The sequence below is a fragment of the Spinacia oleracea genome, chromosome 4 (genome assembly GCF_020520425.1).
Source record: "Spinacia oleracea cultivar Varoflay chromosome 4, BTI_SOV_V1, whole genome shotgun sequence".
Classification (NCBI taxonomy): Eukaryota; Viridiplantae; Streptophyta; class Magnoliopsida; order Caryophyllales; family Amaranthaceae; genus Spinacia; species Spinacia oleracea.
Genome location: NC_079490.1, coordinates 97963951 through 97986334, shown reverse-complemented (window position 1 = coordinate 97986334; position 22384 = coordinate 97963951). Strand labels below are relative to the sequence as shown.

Here is a 22384-nt window from a genome sequence, read left to right as displayed (position 1 = left end):
GATAGCACTTTGGTGAAATCACTTCGCCTCTTTCGTCAGTTTTTATGAATCGTTTGACTCGTCCGGCTAACCTGTTCAACCCGCACGACTCCATCACCTCAAGAACCCGCCTTCCTCTCAACGTTACCATCAAATCTCAGCTTCGCAGTTCACCAACCTCCACCGGCGCCTCCGCCGTACGCCTTCGCATCCAACGCCGGGAACTCTCTCTCTCTGCCGTCCACCGGAGAAGAATGGACTCTGATTCTCCGGCGAATCTCTCCGGCAGTGTAATCGATGATTTCGTCAACGTTCAGAATCCGCCGAATGAGGAACCACTATCGCCGATTCACGGCAACGACCCTAATTTGATCGCAATTGATAGTGATGATAGGTCTGCTGATGGAGGAGAGAGAATTAGTGGAAGGGAAAGTGAGAGTGAAGGTGGCGTTGGCGGCGGCGAAGAATCGGAAAATAGATCTCTTCCTGAAGAGCTTTCAAGAAATGTTGTTGTTTTGTCGTGCAACAATGGCGACGGTGAAATTTGCGACGTTTATGTCGTCGGAACTGCTCATGTGTCTGAGGTAGTTAATTAATTGGCTTGTATTACTGTTTTTCCGGGTTCTTGAATATGTTTGTTGTTAATTAATTGGCTTGAATTAGTGTTGAGTTGGATTATTGTTTTCCGTGGAATTAATTAATTGATTGTGATGATTCGAACATTGTTTTAGTTGTTGGGAATTTTATTTGACATTTTAAGGTGTGATGATTTAATTTTAACACTTCACTGCTATTTTTTTTGATTGAATTGCTGGATCAGTCAGAAAATATGATTATACATGATGGTTTGTTGTTCTTACCAACAATATCATCATTTAAGGATGAAATATGAAATATGAAATGTTGAAACAATGTCTTGGGATTAGATTTCGAGAGCCTCAATTACCAACGAGGGTAATGATTCTGCCCCAATTACGAATCACCAATGCTTTATCATAATGTCTAGTGGGTGGTGTATCTGTTTATATCAATTATTTGGAAAACAAATAAGTTTTGATTTTTTCTTTTCTCCTTTTTTTTTACTTGGAAAATAAATGTGTTTGACACGGCGGAGTGAATTACATTGCGCATTTTTGGTGTTGTATTATGAGTTGGTTTTGACCTTGAGTCCCACCCAGTCACCCGTGCATCAAAAACGGCAAATTTCTCAGTTAAATCCTTGTTCTTTTCACTTTACAAATATCAGTTGCATGAATTCTAAGTTTGGATGAGGGATATCATACTCATCTACAATTAAAGAAGCTCCAATTTGTTTCAATAGAATCAGCTTTGAGGTAAATTTTATGGTTGTTTGCTCTTATTTACCAATAATAATATAACTATTTGAAAATATAAGATAAAAGCATTGGGTGGGTTATTGTTTGAGTTGTTTTTTCTCACGTTGTTGATAAAAATGGCTTGACTTTGGATCTTGAGAGTCCAATTTACCAGTGAGGGCCCATAGGGGAAATTTTATGCTTAAGTAGGTGTGTTGAAATAGGACAGCCACTTTCCTATCTCGGAGTATGCTTTTCATGCAGTCGTCAATTTTTATTCTAGGTGATATATTACAAAAAATACATTAATTTCTTCTTTTTCAATTTAGAGGCAGGGTTGAAGCATGTTTTAATTTGTTGTTGCAGGATTCGTGCAGAGAGGTTCAAGCTGTAATCAGTTTCTTGAAACCGGAGGTGCTTCTCTATCACTGTATTATAACTTTAGTTTGTTGTTTAGCAATTCAGACGCCTGCTTCAGTTATCATTATGTATTCGGTTGATTTTATGAATGCTTTTAAGTCTTATTTTTGCTGTGCTTTGGATGGTTTTAGGTTGTTTTTTTGGAGCTTTGTTCAAGTCGAGTGTCTATACTTACCCTTAAAGATTTAAAGGTCAGTGCCCTTAATCTTTTCTACCTTTATGCTTGTTGGTACCTTTTGTCATGTTTGGGGGTTTCTGGCTGGCAACACCATATTCTGCATTGCTTCCAAGACTTAATAGCAGCCTTTTAAAGTTCTGCATGACTGATGTTAGGCTTTTATTTTATATCCCCTTTGTTTGCAACTTGCAAGGGGGACTTTGGTCTTTGTAATGTGTTATATACTTACTTTATAACAAAGGTCACACTGGTCTCTGGAACTTTGCAATTTTCCCAGAGCCTTTGATAGATAATCTGCTTAGAGCATGTGCAATGGTGAGTTTGCCCACAAGTCCACAACCGTGCATAAAATTATCTCTCTTCCGCATCATCTTCCACATCATTGTTCAATATCTTGAGTCACTATTATGAGTTATCTCTTTTATTTTTCTACAATGGTGTGGTTGCCACCAATCTCTATTGGTGTTGTAACGTTACAATAATAATATTCTGAGAGAGCAAGTGGCAGAAAAGCCCAAACTAGGTGACAAGTGTCACTTTCTGCTTGCTTCCTATTGGAACATGGCTCGTGGGCCGAGGATGTCGGTTACCTGACAGTCACTACATTTCCATCCCATGGGTAAGCTTACTCACAAAGAGGGGAGACAAGGTTGTGAGTAACCACAAACTCACCATTGCTCACGCTCTTAGTGTACTTACTTTTATATTTGTTGTTTCATGACATGTAAATTGAAGCTTTTTGTAGACAATTGTCCAAATTATATTGCTAGGCTAGGCTAGGCTAGTTGACAAGATTAGGTAATCAGCAACAGTTAGCAGGGCTAGTCAGTAATGGTGAGCTAGGATGCTCGGACTCATCCTACCACCCCGCCGTACCGGTGTCGACACGACACGACGCGGGTGCGGACACGGAATCCGGACCGGACTCACCATGGGGAAAATGGACTCGTCTTTTTAGGGTTTTGGAAACCCAGATCTAAAATAGAGGCCTTAAATCAGGGATACGGAGACCGAGAACTTAGGGATTTTGGTCACCTGAGAATTGCGAGCTCACCAGGAATATTCTCCGGCAGGGTTTGATACTCTTGGATGCTGCAGACAGACTCCATGGAAGCGACCTCCATGGAAGTCGATAAGTTCGTTGTTAAAATTAAAAAAAACTTAGATTTTCTTTTTAAAAAAAAAAAATAAGTAAGAGTAGGTGTGGGACAAGTAAGGAACAACTGTCTACTACTCATCTCTTTTTAAAATAATAACGTGGGATAACTGTATAAGTAAACAGGTGGTCCTAGTATAATTTTAGGTAAATTTTTATTTTTTTAATAAGTTTTGATATTCGTTCTTTTTGACTTCTAAACCAATTTTATTTTGGGAAAAGAGATCACGTGATTTTTTTTTTTAATTTACTACTCCGTAGTTTCAACTTTCAAAACATTTACTTTTAAATTTTATTCTATAATCACAAAAATAATACTTTCATATTATATTTATACGAATTAATATAAATATTTAAATTCTCTTACAATATTTCTTCTATAATATATATACAATTTTCTCTTATGTTACTTTTATTAATTCCACCTTCTCTTCCTTGCTTTTTTCTTTTTACCTCCTCCTTTCTGGTTTGATTGGTGACAATGACGATCTCCTACGACGATTCATGTTAGCCGACCCCAAATCATTTTGGGACTAAGTCTTTGTTGTTGTTGTTGTTGTTGTTGCCGTGTCCCCGAGTCCGTTTCTAAATTTTGGACACTTCTAAAACGTGTCCCTGAGTCCTTGATTTAAAAAACATTCAGGTCCGACCTTTGGACCCGTACCCGAGTTGGACAAGCGTACCCGAGCCCGAGCATCCTAGATGGTGAGTTATCTTGTTTTGGCAGTTTCTTTGTAGTGATATCTTTTTTTTTCTTTCTTGTTTAGAGGCACAGGTAGCGCATCTTTAGTAATACCTAGCTTCCTAACTCAAGGTTAAGCATGAGGAAAATAAATGGTCCACACTACGGATAGATTGTGGCTGGTATAAGTCATATGACACTTGAAAGGCACATACATAGCTATGTATTAGTCAAATCTTCAAGCTGCTAAGAGAGAGGGGGCGCCATTTGAACTCTTCTGAGTTCTGACTGTATTGCTTTTATGAGCAACTGTGCTCATATTGCTTTAATGAGAAACTGTGGGTGGCTGCAGCACGACTTTATTTTTGCGCTACTTGGGTAACAGCCTGATGTTTCCTCAATTCCCTTAGCATTTGGACTAACCGGGTGCCCTCAGGAAGGTTAAGCCAGCTACAACCTCATCCAGAGTCAGGAGTCTGGACTTTGGACCACTATAAGTCACTAGGATCACAGGTAATTGTTGGCTAGTCTCTAGAACCACGGTTAATAATACAATTATTGAATTGTATGTTAATCGGACTTTGTGCGTATCTGGTAATCTTGAAATAAAGATTGGATCTTATCTGGTCGATTGATTTAAGTGCGCAAAGTATGTTAAAGACAATCGACCTCAATGAAAACAAATTGCACAACTAGAAAAACTTAATTTCTGTTCACAAAGGTACATCAATTAAGTCCTAGATCCACCTTCTTCCATAATTTTTGTGGAAGATTCTATGTATGTGTGTAGGTGCTTTTTTCATGGATGAATCTATGTATGTTTGTGTACCATGCCATTAATACTAACTTCTTCCAAAATGTTTCAATTGGAAAAATGGTTTGATTTTCACAAAAATAACAAGATAAGAGTTCCAAAGAAGTTGAACGAGTAAACCAAATGATCTTGCGAATATTCTTTTCCATTCACTAGACATTGACAAGTCGAAGGTGTTTATTGTTTTTGTCCCTGGTTACATGTTTGGAGTTTGTAACCTAATCTACCATTTTCCTGGATTGTTAATTTAAGTTCTTTTCAATGTCGGTAGTATTAGTAGTATTAGAGAGCTGGCAACGGGTTGGGTTAGGTCAGAATCAGGTCAACCCATTTATAAACGGGTTGAGTTTTCCGGGTTAAAATTTCAACAATGGGTTGAGTTGGGTTGACCCATTTAATTAAACGGGTTGAAAATCTTGACCCAACCCTTTATTATTGGGTTGGATACTTGGGTCAACTTTTGCTAGCTCTAATCAGTATCTTGTCATCTGGATCAATGCCTCTGATATCCATATCCATGTCAATGTCTAGTTGCCTTGGTCCGAGCCACATAGACACCCAAAAAATGCAATTCACCGGCAGAGGATCACGTATGCTTTTCTTATCACTTTAAACTGCTATTTGTTCACATGCTCTTTCACTTTTACTCGTACTTGTGTCCCAACCTCGTACCTTTATATCCGTAAGATGAGGGATAAAGCCATAGAGGTGTTACTCCAAGTAAGTGATCATGATAAATGAACCATAAAGAGCCATAAGTGATGATCTACTAATGAATAGATGTTTAAGTTCACGCATCGCATATTTGGTAGATTATTCATTTGTCCAAACCATAGAATAGAAGCAATTCAAGGTGTTGATGGGTCAGTGGACTAATTATGGGCCACATCTATACGAAATTAGATCCTGAAGGATAGAGTGATCGACTGTGGAGGATAGTTCTTGACAACCGTGTCAAACACACTCTGAGGTTCTTAGAATAAGTGAGCAGTAACGACCTTGCAAGAGGTGTTCAAATGGGTCAGGGCTGAGATCATGCATGTGGAGTACTGGAGCCGTAACATTTTCTTCATTATATTGTGGAGTATACGAAATTAGATCCTGAAGGATAGAGTGATGGACTGTGGAGGATAGTTCTTGACAACCGTGTCAAACACACTCTGAGGTTCTTAGAATAAGTGAGCAGTAACGACCTTGCAAGAGGTGTTCAAATGGGTCAGGGCTGAGATCATGCATGTGGAGTACTGGAGCCGTAACATTTTCTTCATTATATTGTCCCCCCCTCCCCTCTCCAAAAAGAAAATTAAAAGCTGCGGATGCTGGAATTTGTTGTGACACTGTGTGCTAATGACAGCATAAATCTCTCATTTACTCACAGGTACCAACCATGACTGAAATGATAGACTCATGGAAGAAAAAGCAGAATGTTTTTGGAATAATCTACAGTTGGTTTCTAGCAAAGGTATGCATTTTCTGAAAGGGATTTGACTCATAGCATTTGCAGTATATTGTGTGTTGTTTATTCTGTAACGATGTAAAACTTGTGTTTTTTCCTTGTCAAATTACCCAGTTTGTTTTGCAATTTCAGTTCTTCAGAAAACAAAGGACTACATTCTAAAAACATGCTTAAGTTTTGCATTTTTCTTTTCCTCCTTGCAGAGACCGCATACTTCAGCTATGTACATATTTGCCATTATCTCAATTTCAACTTTATTCTTATACGATATACATATCTAAATTCAATCCATGGCCCTAAATAACGTACAAGGAACTCTGCTAGAGTTAGCCTTTAGTGGGAATAGTTGGTTTCAATAGAAACCTTGTAATTTTAACTACTTACCACAATTCAGATTATCCAATTTGTTGTCTGCAAAATACTTCATCCGTTTCAAAATAGTTGTGTTGTTCTGACTCTCATTTTAACTATGACCAAGAACATTAATAATTTTGTATGAGTAAAAATTATAAAAAGTTGATATATTTAAAATATATATTGAGACAAAAACCAATAACATTTTACATAATACTCCCTCTATCCCAGAATAGTTGTTACACTCTCCTGGGCACACAGTTTAATGCGATAAGTAGTAGTGTGGTTATCAATTATTATTTTATTGAAAAAGTGGATGTGATAGGAGTTAGTGGGGTATTTTTTTAATTGAATGAGAGAGGGTGTGGGGACAAAAAAAGATTTAGTGGGAAGAGAGAGACAATATAATAATTGTGGGGTCATTCCTAATTTAGAAGTGTAACAACTAATCTGGGATGGACGAAAAAGGAAAGTGTAACAACTAATCTGGGACGGAGGGAGTAATATTTCTTTTTATTTTTGAGTAGAAATTATGATTAAAGTAAGATAAGTGAGATGAGTGTATAGTGTCAAAAGTCAAAATAATGTAACTATTTAGAAACAGATGCAATACATATTTCTTTAGCAAAGTCCTAGATGTGCTTGATTTGTGGAGTTTAGATCTTGTAAAGTTTCTTTACTTGATATAGGTACCTAGGGATTTCTTGATGTTTTGGTACAGGGGACCGAACTATCAATGCAATTTTTGTCTGGAAAGTTTTTTGTTTTAGTTCTTGGAAAATTAGATTGTATGTTAGTATGCAACCATAGTCATCGTTTAGCTTGTTGTGGTGTTTGGATATGCTTAGTGGTGTGCATTTAGGGATAATAAGTGTATAAAAAAGTGTGCTTAAGCGCTGAAGCCGTAAAGTGCTAGGGCAAAGCGCTTAATCAGTCCTAAGCGAAGTGTTTTGGAAGCACCTGAAGTGTGCTTTTCTCCTCTTCATCGAAATTCTTCTTTTTGTTTTTATTTTATGTCGGAATCTTCTTTTCTTAGGTTGTTACTAGTTCTAGACCACACCCTATTAATTTATAGCAATAGAAAGTGGGTCAAGAGTCCAAAAGAGAAGGAAAAAGAAGGAAAGAAGAAGACAACAACGGGCAATGTTTATAGTATATTTGTTTCCTAGTAGATAGTGCATGATAAACACTATGTTATATGCTTTATTTTTGTTAAAACAAAGAATAATAAGGAAGCAAGTATGATGTTCATATATTTTTGTTGTTTAAATACTCTGTTTTAGTCAGATATATATGCATAATAGTAAAAAACCTTTAATTTAAAAAAATGCGCTTCACTTCGATGCGCGCGCACCTTGGGTTTGCGCTTAGGCTCCAGGATCTTATCGCTTTAGTGCGCCTTGCGCTTTTTTATACACTGAGGATAATGGAAAATGCTACAAATCTACTTGGATAAACTAATGTCTTTATTTTTTAGGTAAGTCGTAGTGCCTTGTCGTTTAAGAGTTTTAAGGTTCTAAATATTGGAATATGCTTTTCTCACACCTGTGCTTTTTCTTCCCTAACAAATTTTCAGCGAGCCAAATGCTATGTTTTTTCTATTTATGCCGGAGTATTTTGCACTTTTTCATAGAGCTTTTACACTTGTACTTTTCTTAGGCCTATCTGTCTTTGTTTAATACTCCCTTCGTATTTTCTTTCACTTGTTCCAATTTGACTTTGTGTATTACTCACATCTTCTACTTCCATCGTACATTTTATTAATAAAACTATATACCAAAAGAAACACCGAGAAAGACACGTGTCATTTCCTACATGTCTTTAGCTTCAATTTGATTTAGCATTGGCTTCATACATTGGCTTTTTCACTTCTTGTTTTAGATTGCTGATAAACTTGAAGTTCTCCCTGGCTCTGAGTTCCGAGTAGCATTTGAAGAAGCAATGAAGCATGGCTGCAAGGTGGTACTTGGCGATCGACCTGTTCAAGTAAGATTAGTGCCGGTCAATTTTGTTCCAGAATGTATGATTGTTTATAAATGTGAATTTTATTATGCAGTCTTTAGCAGTTTTCATTAGTTCCATTGCTTCTGAGTAAGGGAACTTTATTCCTCTCTTGTTGAAGCCAGTGTATAAAAAGGCGCAAGGCGCAATAAGGCGATAGGGGTCCCGGTGCCTAGGCGCAAGGCGCAGGCATAAGGCGCGTGCCTCATTGAAGTGAGGCGCATTTTTTATGAAATAAACGTTTCTTCACTCATATTCATACACATCTCACTAAAATAGACTATAAAAAAACACATAATTGTTCTACAGAAGATCTGCATTTCATGCATTCTACTATAAACAACATAAAACATCGTCTTTTATCATGCATTAGGAAATAAAGATGCTACAAAGTAAACAAAGCTAGCTTCATTGATAATATCAAAAGGATATGGCTTGATTTAATCATATTATATCATCATCTTCAACTATAAAAACAACATCACCCTCCAAATCATCTCCATCCAGTGATTGATAGCCTTCATCGTCGTATTCTTCTTCTTCTTCTTCTTCCTTTTCTTGTCTTATGGTCTGCCTTTGTGTAGTAACCCCACTTGTATTGCCATCACCTCCTCCAAGCCTACTTTCTCTTGATCTAAAGTTAAATCTTTCTTCATGTACTCCAGAAGCACTAGCAACTTGTCCCCGTGTAAGACCCTCTTCCTCCTCAAATACCAACTTAGCTCATACCTAGAAAGTGGAATAGCCAACTAAGGCCTTGTTCTTTTTGGTTTATTTTCATTTCCGGGCCTTATTTTCCAGTTTAGTTCAATGAAGTAAAGTAAAATCCAGTTCAGTTAAATTTAATTCAAACTTATTATTATTTGAATACTCGTATTTATTTCTTCTATTATTACTATTATTACTATTATTATTATTATTATTATTATTATTATTATTACTCCTTTTATTACTCCTTCCGTCCCATATTAGTTTTACACTTTTTATTTTCATTTGTCCAAGATTAGCTTTTACACTTCTAATTTGGGAAAGGCTCCACAATTATTTTAATACATCCCTTTTAAACTACCATAAAGTGAGTGTCCCACTCTCTTACATTGCATTAAAGTAAATACTCCACTATCTACTTTTCAAAAAAATAATACCTCACCATCTATTTGGCGGAGGCAGAAAATTATATTGGTGGGTGGGGTTTGGGTTGGGTTGAGGGGGGGGGGGGGGGGGGGGGGGGGGGGGGGGGGCGGGGGGGTTGGCTAAATAGTTACTAGATAAAAAGACGTGTTAATAATATGGAATTTCCAAAGAATTCTGACAAAAGTAAGAGAAAAATGAGAACACATAGGAAATTAGTAGGTAAAGAATATTGAAAAGGGGAAAAAACACAACTAAGCTGCAGCCTTGAAGGGTCGGACCTTGGACCTGATGAACATCAAGCATAGATAGAGGGACAAACACATCACCACTACAGCCGTACTTGCTGCCAAACTTATTTTGCTAATTGTATATAACCATTTTTTTTGTCTTGTAGGGGCAGCTGCCTCCACCCCCCACTAGCTCCGCCGTTGTTTCTTACGGAGTGTTAGTTATTACTGATTATTGGTTACTTATTATTTTATTAATTATTTAGTATTTGTCATATGTTATTTATTATTTATTTCAGTTCAATAATAGTCAATTCAGTTCAATTGAGTAAAATTCAACTCATAAAAATAGGGTCTAACTCATTTGTGCCCGCTAATATCCATTAACAAAATGTATATATGTTTCTAAAATTATGGTTATTCTTGCGTGGACCAGTCCACAGTGATATTAGTGTAGACCTAAAACAACAATATCTTTTTAGAACTCTTTTACATACATCGTGGCCTTTATTGTTCACAAAGTGACTGTAATAAATTAAAAACCAATTATCGTAATAAATCTTTACTTGTCTCTAAGCAAACAACATCAGTGAGACAATGAACAATCACTTCACCCCAAGATCATAAGAAAACAGTTTATAACCCAGGGTCCAAATTCAAGCGAGTATGCATAAAAAACAACTCATCAAGACCTCCTAGTTACAATTCAACGTGTATAGCTATTAAGCAAAGGTCACAAGGTATGCACATGAGAATATGAGATGATGATTGAATAACTCACGATGTCTCGAGTAAGGTCCAACTAGGGGAGCAACAACGAACCATAAGTAAAAACATAGTGATGCCAACAATCATCTCCATCAAATCATAAAACTCGAACAATATCAAACCATAACCAAAGGGAAGAACCTAGTAATAACTAATAACTTCGACAATGTTTCTTCAACCACTTTTCTTGTTTTTTATACTACAAATGCAATAAACAACCTATTTTTGTGATTTTCTTTTTTCTTTTTCAATATTTTTTATTAATTCTTTTTTTTTTTGATGTGAAATAAATAACAAAAGTTACTAAGTATTACAAGCTTTGGTGCCAACAAATAATTACATGTTTTCTAAATTATCAACCCAACATATAACCTTGAACATAACCATTGCTTTAGTGTGCCAATCATCCAACCAAAATGAATCATAACGAACACCAGATAGCTCCCACAAGTAACCAATGAAGTTAATAAGGGACACTTTTGTGGAGTTGATCATGAAAAAGTATGGGTATGAAAAAGTAGGAATAAATGTATCTAATTCGAAAGGCTACATAAAGAATGACCTTTCATCATGCGCAAAATACACGTGTGTTAAACTAATCATAGTCTCAAGCCAAAATCAAGATCAATTGAACATCAGGTATTCAACACACAAGAAAGAATCATTAGGCTCAAAATCTCATGGCTAACACAGTTCAAGTCCTATGCACATACAAAGTGGGACGGATTTGACCTCTACAAGGGGTCAATGCAACTAAAATCATGTTAGGGTCGGTCTATTAACAATGCAAGCCTGTCATATCACCTCAAATTATCAAATTCTTGGAACTAATAAGGCCTAATGAAGTAATTGTCTCAATCTCATCAACCAACACCGTATTTTTTATTTTTTTTGAAAAAATAACTACACTTGAAAGCAATAAGACAAAAAGCTGTACTACTAAACACATAAAAATTTAAAATAAAAACTATGGGAAGGGTGAGAAACTTATCGAATGTTCAAATCTTTCCCCCCAAGTTAAATCGGACAATATCCTCATTGGCACAAGCGGTAAGAGTAGGCAATGAATGAGGCTTTGGTTCGAGTCCATAAACTATTGAGCATGCAACAACGACCGAGAAAGAAAATAATATATATATTTATTTAATTTTTTTTCCTGTTGCTGCATGCCCGATCGGGCCGCTTTGCCAACCCATCAGGCGGGGCGTTTTTACTTGCCTGATCGGGAGAGTTTCTCCACTCGTCCGCCCGGTTCATTTTCAACCAAAATTCCGCCTAACCCATAGGTTGAGGAACTTCTTTTTCTCTCAAAAGTTTTTCTAAGTACCAATTTACAAGTGCCAGCGCGCCCGATGGCTTTGGTGAGGACTCAATTTCATCGAAATTCAAATTTTTGCTCATCTTGACCACCTTGTAGCTAGCATATATATACACTTTGTTAGCTCAAATAGTTGTAAGATACACGCTTTCTCTCCTCTCTAAGTTATAAATTCAAAATAAAAACAATAAATACTTTTTGAGGAGAAAACAAGAAGGGGAAAACCACGACCACAGTCATGAACGTGTCACCCACTATCAACGGACGTTTCCGCCTCTTCGCTTGCAAAATTGCCAAGTTTTTCTCTACTAAAATTCTCCACCAACGAGTCAATGCTATGGTCACCGCCACCTGCAAAATCTTTCAAAACAAGCACATCCTCCAAAGGATCTATAGAGGTGGGTATAGAGGAAAATTATCACCGACAAAAACATCAATCACATCTATCCAACAACATTACTCCTAAGTCATAGAACCTTTAACAACGTGGGTTAAGTTGAATGTAACCCTGTCTTCCCTTCACCACCTTTAACAACGTGGGTTAAGTTGAATGTAACCCTGTCTTCCCTTCATTTGAGGTGAGTTTCTCGTTCTTAACGTCTATGGTCACTCCCCTTCCCCGATCAAAAACCGAAAGAGCATTGTCATAAGAAGTATATCTAACAACTAAATAAATGAAATGTATAGCTGGCATAGCGGTCATATCAGTTTTGATAAAGCGGTCTATGTATGGGAAGGAGGGAAAGATCTTGGGTTTGATTCCCGTCTCTTTATTAAGCCTCTTTCTTTTCTCTTTATTTTTTTCCTTTTATACTCCACTTTCAATTCATATATTTTTGAATTTTTTTTTGTTTAGTTACATTTCATTTTTGGTCTTTAAATATTTTCTATTACTTCGTAGTTTGTTTAACAAAAAATTTCTTTACCTTCAACTATAATATACATAGAAAATACACATTTTTTTATATGTTTAAAAAACGGAGCGTTACTACTCGATATAATATTACGAGTAGATAAAAGTTAAAAACATTATGTATTCGTCCCTGATGACCACCCTGGGGTATGAAGAAAAGGTCTACCTAGGATAATAGAAATCCGCTTTTCCTCCATGTCTAGCACAACAAAGTCTACGGGAATAAAAAATTTACAGGATATTTCACAGATTGGCCGCCATTTGCAGAATGATGTTGGTAACTTTTAAATCACCCATGTTATTTTGTACCAACAAATAAGGGAATGAAATTAATACTAGCACCTAGAGAAACTCTCAGTTCAACTAGGGTAGATTGTTGTAATAAGGCATTACACTCTTTGGTAAATGCAACGGTCTCCACCTCACTAAATGCTCGTCTTTCGCGAATTTAGCATAGGCAAGTCCTTAGTAATTAAATTAGATTCTTGACCACTTCCAAGAACTTACCATACTGTTTGTCTAGCTTGTTCTTGAGTTGACGGTTAGGGAAGGGAAGTTGGATGGGTGGAATTTGTATCTCAACTTTCTTCTCCTTTTAAACCGGTGCGTGCTTTTCAGGGACTACCCCTTCAACCTCTTTCTCATGCTCATTACTCTTGAATACCCCAGGTTTTCATGTGTAGGCATTGGTGGTCCATCATATTGTTAACCACTATGAAGAACAATTGCATTGGCCGTCTCTCTCTTGACTTGTTATGAAGAACAAAATGCCCTGTTTGCAAGATAAGTAGCCATTTGAGCCACCTGAGTATAGATCATCTGGTTGTGGGCAACAAGAGCATCAATCTGTCCATCCTTAGCTTGAAGTTGTTTCTTCATTTGTAGCATTGTATTTATCATCTCAACAAGCATAGGGTTGAACATAGGGTTCGGGATTGGGGTTTGTTGTGGTTGACTTGTCATGACAACAACTAGGTTTGGGTCAGTGAGTCGGGTTCGAGTTTAGTTTTGGTTCAATTTCGGGGTGTATAAAAATATCAGAAATAATGTAAAACTTATTAATACATAACTTGAAAAATGAGTCAGGTCCAATTCAGGTCGTTCAGTTACGGTCGGGTTCGAGTTTCTCTCAATAACTTCAGGATGGGTTCAAGTCGCGTTATCGGGTCGGGTCAGACATTTCCAGGTCTAACAACAACACTCATTGGTTGAGTTTGTGATGGGATGAAGACATGCATGTTGTCCAACCTATGATGTAAAGTCAACAGAGAAATATCATGTCTTCCACCCTATTGGCAAGGCTTGTAGGATTCCCATATTGTGCATCGTGAATGACCATCTCCTCGATCACCTTGTACGCCTTTGATGATTCGAGCTCCATAAATCTCCCACTAGCAGCAAAATCTAATATAAGGCGAGACTCATTACCTAGACCATTTTTGAGTTGTTGAACCAAGAACCACAATTGCATAACCCACACGGCTACACCTCATATAGTATTTCATCAACATGTTGGGTGATGTCAATGATTTGACTACGAAGTCTTGCGGTCTTTTCAAGTGGAAATATTCTTGACAGAAAGCCAGGGCTAAAGGTTTCCGGTTTGTAATTTCCGTCCATGCAAGGAAGCATGCGAAGGAAAGGTGCCATGAATTCTCTATCTATCTAAACTGTTGACCCACAATTTTGCTTTATCCCTCGAGGAAAAAGGAAAAAGCATCTCCATAGTCTCCTTCTGTTTGATTGTAGAACAATACTGCATGTAATACTGAAGGTGAAGATTTGGTCTTCGTCCTTATCCCCACCAAATTGATTGCGTTCAGTCATACTTGTTAAAGCTGATGCAATCTTGAAGTTCTCAGTTGGTGGGCATGAATATCTTTGGCAGTGCACCCAAGTTTGGATGTGAGTAATCAGTGAGCCTTGGTTTGGGAGTATTGTTAACCGTCTTGAATCTTGTGTGTACAAAGTTTTTTTTAATCTTTAATCTTCTTGTAGATGTCAGATTCAAAATCAAATCAATAGCATTCGTACTCCTAACAAAGATAAACCTAATGTTCACCGACTAAAATATAGGTATGGAAGTAGAGTTCGTATCCACAGAGAAACAACTTTCTTACAACTATCAATCAAGAGAAACTAAATCAAAGGTAACCAATTTTGTGGGTTACAAGTACAAATTAATAACGAGAATAATAAATGAATAAATCAATAATAAAAAGGTCTAGGGAAAAGGGTCACTACGAATGCAGATCGGGGTCAAAACCAAAACCAGAATCAAATAACAAATAACGTGGAAATACTATTTAGGGTAAACATGTTCTCTCGAATGTATGTCGCCCTTAGAAAACCAATCTAGCAGCTCTCGCAATTTACTAGTTTAGTTCCACCTATTATCGTAAGTCTAACTATGGTTTCTACAATTCTACCTCTCGGCGCATAACCAAAAGTTCACGAAAACTAATCAACCTAACCTCGCGAGTATCAATTGGAAATCAATAAAAAGCAAATAATAGGGCAATAGTAATACCAATAAACAATTAATCCATCTAAATCTAACCCCTTTCATGCATTCATAGATCACCTAAAACCTAGAATTAAACTACTCACACGTAATTAATAAAACACAATGATATGAAATCAATGCATAATTATATTAAAATTAGAATAAATCTGTTTGAATAAACTAGGTCATAACTAAGATAAAACAAAAGATGGTTTTTTTTGTGTGCTTTCCAACTTGTATGTATAGGCAACAACTAAAAGAAATAAAAGAAAGAGCGAAAACTCGAGTTCTGCGTCATGGACCGTGCGATCTGGCCGGAACTGCAGCACAACTGAAAAACTATCCTTGAAACATCATAACTACTTCGTTTCTCGTCGAAACCTCGGGAAGTGAACAGTCGTTGGAAAGTTCTTGAAGTATAGAATCTAACCCGATTGGAAGGATTGCATTTGGATTTGTAAAACTTAGTTATGATCGAAAGAGTGGACAAGAGTCATTTTTCTACTTCTTTCACTATTTGCTTTTAAATACTTTTCCAACTCAATGTTCTTGCTCTCAAAAGTCCATCATCCCTTGTAGTAGTCCAAATGAGTAGGAAATGCATTCAAATAGGCTAATTCCTACAATAATAAACGTGAAGTTACAAACACACTACAAGGAGCACATTCGTTTAAAAAATTGCTCAGACGAGCGGAATTAATCAATGAGGGACGGGATTAAAAACTCTATATAAAATAGGTAAATCAGTGGTAGTGCCATTCCATTTTAAATATAAATGAGTGTCAGAAGCAGAAGCCTAAAATTCTTTTATGGTGTAGGTGTTGTAATGATTCCACTCTGTGCTGTGTGCTGAGTGTACCAAACTGGCTGACCCAACCTGATTTTGGGGTTAGGAAGTTAGATAGTAAGGTCCTCAAACTGAACAAACCTGATTTTGGCCTGAGCTACAGGGATGTGTTTTGAAAGAAGCTAACAAGCTATAGAAGGTGTTGAGTCAATGTGCTTGGAGTCTTGGACTTCTGAACTTTGTTCAGTATCTGAAGAAACCTTGGGTACTGGCACCGAGTTTGTATTACAGTTGATTCAAATATTGTCAATAGGTTTAGGCCATGACCATGGCGACATATGCTGCAGATCTTGATGGGTGTGTATTTCTGCTATATTGGGAGCCATTTTTCCGATTGCCCCTGATTATGTACCATGTTTGTTTGTTTTTTTATTTTCTTTTGTTTTTTTATTTTTAAACAAGAAGTGCTATATTCAGGTTTTTCTTTCAACACTGTCACAAAATTTAATGCTCTGTAAGTTGGCTGAATGATTAATGTTGTTGCATGTTGGATCTAGGTTACAATACGACGGACGTGGGGTAAAATGCCGCTTTGGCATAAAATAAAATTGCTTTACTCTTTCCTCTTCCAAGCAGTATTTCTTCCAGGCCCAGATGACTTAAATAGAATGGTAAGGTTTCTTTATAATCAAATGGCTTCCTGTCAAAATTTCATTTTTTAAAATGTATTTTTAATATTGCTTTGAGGTTTGATATGTTGTACATTTGTCCAGTTAAAGGAAATGGATGATGTCGATATGTTGACTTTGGTGATTCAAGAGATGAGCAAGGAGTTCCCCACAATGATGGAGACACTTGTGAATGAGCGAGATAGGTTAGTTTTCTCTTATTTCTGTATTGTACTTTGTATTTTTGTTCTTTAAATAGTTTTCTTACCTGTAAAAGCTAGAAGTAATTACCGTCATGCTTTCTCTTCCCAGTCTGGTGATCTTGTCGGTTTATTAATTCATATGTACATTGTGCACATTAATGAATGATACTCTGCAATTTTGTATCATAGAAATTAGATTAAAGTTTAAAGTTACTCTCATGTTCCCTGTTTATTTGTTTTGGACTTTTGCCCTAGGAGGCTAGGAGTAGCTAGATATTCATGTGACATTTTGAGGTGAGTGTTTATGAAAGAAGTGTCCGGGTTTTCCTTTGAGAATTTGCTTAATTCACATCACTTCTCTGGTAAAGCTTAGAGAAACTTGTGAAAAAGATTCACATGGTTTCTCCACTTCCATTTAGCGAATGCAAAACTTTTGGTAGATCGTAGGCATTATGATCTTTATATCTAATTTCTTTGTCAAGCTGCTTATAATCCACTGGAATTCTGCATGGCCTAGGTATATGTCATCTACGTTATTGCGAGTTGCGAGGGAGCATACTTCAGTGGTTGCAGTTGTTGGGAAGGGTCATCTAAAGGGTATAAAAATGAACTGGGAGCAGCCTGTTGAGGTCAGTGACTATCAGATTTTTATCAACTTGGTTTAAATGATGCTGAAAGTTAATTGTCCTTCATGTGACTTGACGCCCTTGACTATTTTTATGGATTATAATTAAAGTTCTGGTGTGAGAGAACTTGAGGTCTATACATAATGATTGATGAAGTCATTGACCTGACCAAACATGCAGTTGGTCATGTGCATATTGTCATTTAATCAATTAAGGATGTTGAAGAAATCTTGATAAGCTGGTTTTCCTGTTTAGTTCATGTTGATTTATTCTTTTCCACGATAGCATCATTTTTTAAAGTTTCTTTTAGGTACGGAGTAGTACTTTTGCCACCAAATAATGCTCCCTGTTTAACATTTTTCCATTTCAATATCTGTTTTCAAAAGTCTTAACATATGTGGGGTCGAGCTGATTGCTTAATCTCATTTTGGCCTTTTAAACCTTTCCATTCGTGGGACACCTTGTTGCTGTTTGGTGTAGTTATTATACAATAATCACAATTACTAGTGTCCCTTCTTATTTGATTGTTTGCATCTTTAACGATAATTAGTATTTATTACACCTGGAGTAAAGTCTGTCTGGTCGGTTTCACGTCAAGTGATTTCAGGTTCGGTTCATTCTCCAGGGTGGGTCGTTTTTGGTTTGGATCAACAACCTCTTGACCATAACTTAAATTGTCCGGTTACGGTTGATGAGTGTAAGATTTAAAAAATGCATACATGATAGTATACGCATAATCTAATACAAATGCATACTTGAGTAAAATTTTCTTCGATTGGGTTTATGATTAGCAAACTACTCAAAATTTCGTAAATACGAGTAAAAGATAGTAGCGACCATTTAGAAACTAACGCAACAATCCATCCATAATAAAAGCATAAAACACATTTTCTTTTGCCGCATACCAATGATATGGTTGGAATTCCTAATTTTTAAAAACAGACTCCAGTAGTCCAATTGTACGCTGTTCAATGAATGTTGTGATCTGCCAAAAGGTGGACCATGGAGTTTTTTCTTATTCTCACTAAAGGGGATATTAGGAAAAATTCTAGTCAAGTGCACTATCAGGCTTCGGTTAAATGGCGTTGCAGACTGCTTGGCAAGAGAAGGTGACTGTGTACATGAGAGGCCCTATGTCATGGATTTGGCTAATACCTAGATACCGCAGAAATAAGATTGGATTGGAGGTCTTTTGATGTATGCAGTGTTTAAAAAAGCGCGCTCAAGCGCTAGAGCAAAACGCTTAATTAGGCCTAGGCAAAGCGTTTTGGAAGAAGCGCACGAAGCGTGCTTTTTTGTGCTTCTTTGAAATTCTCTCTTTTTTTATTTTACGTTGGAAGCTTCTTTTTTTTATGTTATTATTGTCTTTTGGACCACATCCTATTAATCCTTATCAATAGAAAGTGGGCCTAAGAGTCCAAAATAAAAGGAAAAAGAAGAAGAAAACAAAAGTCACAATAGTCGGTCTTAGCTTCATGAAAAACACTATGATACATGCTTTATAATGATGCTAAACGCCTAAACATGTGACCTTATCCCCAATAAGTCAGAAGTAAACAAAACTCGTGAAAAGACCCTCGGGTTTCTCTTTAACTGTACACACCACATAGTTGCAATTTATATTTTGTGAAATTCATATATATGTAAAAGCATCACTTGAGTGATTGGTTGTTCATAAATTGAATTTTAAGTTTTAACTGGTTTTGTCTTCTGAGTTGTAGGTTAATGAACTTTTGGAAATTCCAACAAGTCGGCCTGTCCTGTCAGCTGTGAAGGTCCTGGCAGCTTTTGGAGTAGCAGTTGCAGGGGCTGCTATAGTTTCTGGTATATACCTGGCAGCAAAGAAGCAGTCTTAGAGTCCTTTTCCTAATTTATGAATCTTCTTGATTCAGAGATTGTTGATAGGAGGTCATACATACGACGTACTGAAGCTACAAACGTTACATGTTTGCTCGCTGACAAAAGTTGATTACCTTTTACTGATCATTGAGCTTTCACTGCCTCATACTTGGTGTGTCTTGAAAATATTTTACAATTGAAGACACTCAGGGAATAGAGGCAAAATATGATATTGACGTACTCTGTTGACTGTCAGTGGCTCTAGGAGGGATGCGTAGATACTTTAGTCTATTAATGGTATAAAATTAATATTATTTTTCGGTAAATTCTCCTGTTGTAATGCTATTTGAATGAAACAGATGTTCCTTTTTTTTCTTTTCTTTTTTGACATGTGCTAAACAAACATTAATGAGGGTAAGAAAATGTACAAGTTGTAGTCACCCCTGAGGCAAGCGCCTTCTATACCTGTTGACGACCCACCTTCTCTTATGCCATTCAAAAGTGATTTTCGACTTCGTTTTTATCTTTACCGTCCAAAGCAGTTTTACATTCATCGATTCATCTCTTTGTTCTCCACCAATTACTGATAGAAAAAACTTCACATGCGTCTCTTTAATGTGTCGCTTTCTTTAAAAGTGACACATTTAACTATTGATTTGTTTTTTTTAAAAAAAAGCTTACTAATGTGCCACTTCTACGTAAAGCGGCACATTTGAATATTACTAGTATTTGGGTCTGGGCGATGCCCCGGGTTATTACACGGATAAAATTTTTAAATAAATTCAGTACTACGTAATTATTAAATTGTCATTTATTATATTTTGTTATGAAAAGATGACATATAATTTGATTTAGATTTGTGGTTTGGTTTACAAATTAGAGGTCACGGGTTCAAGACTTCTACCACACATATATAACCTTTTTAAATAATTGTGTATGACATGGAATATTGAAATGAGATTAGTGTGAGTGCCATGTGACACATGGGCTACATGGGCTTGCTTATCAACGCCTTTTAATATATTTTGTTATGAAAAGATGGCATATAACTTGATTTAGATTAGTGGTTAATTGTTTGGTTTACAAATTAGAGGTCACATGTTCAAGACTTGATTCAATGTTAAGAGATTTGCTTGTTTATTAATCAATCATATGACTCAACTCATAAATGATGATTTCGTTCAAAAAAACATTCAACGATTGTTTTTGTTTATTTTGAATGTCTTCTGAGTCAAAAAAGAAAATTGTTTATGATGATTAATTGAACATAATGCCATTAAGTTTCAGCCTTTTCAAGGACTTTAAAACAAACAAGATGACCCTACAGCTAATGTAGCACACTTTTACTTCATTTCCCACTTGTAGGTCAATAACCGGACTTAGATTCCAAATTTGAGTTCTTAACAAGAGTTAAGACCTCAAACGGTAATCCAATACCATAGGAGATTTATTTGATAAGTCGTTTCTCTTTAACAGAAACTTCTAGGTAGAAATAGACCTTTAAATAAATTTCTTTTGTTTCTATTTCCTATCCCTTCCAGCACCTTTTCTTATAGTCCAAAAGATCTTACTCTTTCTTTGATCTTCTTACTTTTTTATACTTACAAAGTATCTTTCCTTTTATTCATTTTGAATGATCACATTCAATGAATCTAATTCATTATATCAAAAGGAAATGGGTTGTTAACCACTTGTAATACGTGAGCCTTTAACTCAATACTTCATTATACCAAAACTACCCAGTACTTTGAATATACAAGGTCCAATCGGTCTACCGTTCAACCTTTTAGTTGAAAACAACCATGAAGATATAAGAAAATGTTGCATCTAAGATACACTCCCATTCTCCTTTGTTTTGAGAATTTCTCTCAAAACTTTCTACCAATTGATCGAGGAAATATTGTTGTTCTATTATCCGAAACGCAATAAAAGCAAAATGAATAATTCTAAAAAATGAAATGGAAAAGAATAAACATTTATCATACTTTGATAACTTGAAATAAAAGCATACATGCAGTCACTAATGCTTTAAAAATATTTTATTCATGCAAAAAATACATAGTCCAAAATTAATGAAAATGAATCCAAGACCCTAAAATTCTCTAAGTCCTAAGCATGCTTTGACTTGTCTTAATCCTTTGAATATTGTAGGTAAGCCAAACCCAATTTATAGTAATTCCAAACTACTCTTGGTTAACAAGTTAATGCCATAACTTATTCCTTTGCCACAATATGTACCAATATTGCTTGAGTTGCAACCACAATCAACGTGCTCCTTTGGGATGCCTTACTATCTAATAATATTAAAATAGCACATCGCTTTGGCGGAAACCTATTATCTTAGGTTCGAAGATTTCTTCATGAGCTTGATTTTGAAGGAAATTTTAAACTCAATATTATTTGGACCGGCACATAGATTAATACAAAGTAATTGACTTATTATTTAATTAGATGGTAGTTGATAGTGGGGTTTTTTTTAATATGGATAGGGATACGTGTCAACTTTTTAAAGGGGGTAAGGAGGTAGGGGGAGGGTGCATGAGACCACAAAGTGACATGCGATGGGGGTAGTTGATATAATATTAATAAAATTTTACCATTTATAGAAACAGTACAAATAATCCGGACAGCTTTATAAGGAAAGCGTAGCACGTATTTCAGGACGGAGGGGGTAATTAATTTCAATAATTTCATTAAAAGGCCCCCGCTTAAACCAATATCGTTTGAACTTTTAATTTTTAATATTAAAACTCATGGGCCGACCCAAGCAAAATAAAATAAAATATTTAAAATTCCAAAGTTAGCCGCTACGTGCAAAAATAAGGCCTTGAATTAAAAACTAAGAATAAACACACAAAATGATGCAACGTGGGCTTGGCTTGCGCCCAACCCATCGTCGGGATGTGCTACACCCCTGCCGCACAAGACGTAGGCCGCCAGGCCCCACCTTGCACAACAATGGATGGGCGATGCCACGCGGCTTATACGTGAGCTATTGCTCGTTGCTGCTACGCCGCGCCATTGCCCAACAGACATTGG

At 36.4% G+C, this 22384-nt stretch overlaps 1 protein-coding gene across 2 annotated transcripts; it reads left to right on the top strand.

Moving 5' to 3' along the window:
- LOC110796979 (uncharacterized) lies at positions 1-19807 on the top strand. Of its 2 annotated transcripts, XM_022002075.2 has the most exons (9): positions 8-563; positions 1662-1709; positions 1847-1906; positions 5924-6007; positions 8237-8341; positions 16567-16680; positions 16783-16883; positions 17398-17509; positions 19228-19807. In XM_022002075.2, the coding sequence occupies exons 1-9, from the start codon at positions 45-47 to the stop codon at positions 19360-19362; spliced, it is 1278 nt and encodes a 425-aa protein (XP_021857767.1). In that variant the 5' UTR covers positions 8-44; the 3' UTR covers positions 19363-19807. The 2 variants fall into 2 exon arrangements, with proteins under 2 accessions (XP_056699546.1, XP_021857767.1); XM_056843568.1 differs by lacking the exon at positions 17398-17509 and having other exon boundaries at positions 1-563.
- Positions 19808-22384: the final 2577 nt, after the last annotated feature.

Bases quoted from the DNA above. Each gene is read 5' to 3' on its own strand.
- LOC110796979 (XM_022002075.2), top strand. From the start codon at position 45: ATGAATCGTTTGACTCGTCCGGCTAACCTGTTCAACCCGCACGACTCC. The intron at 564-1,661 runs GTAGTTAATTAA...TTGTTGTTGCAG, and splicing joins GAACTGCTCATGTGTCTGAG to GATTCGTGCAGAGAGGTTCA. The intron at 8,342-16,566 runs GTAAGATTAGTG...TGTTGGATCTAG, and splicing joins TTGGCGATCGACCTGTTCAA to GTTACAATACGACGGACGTG.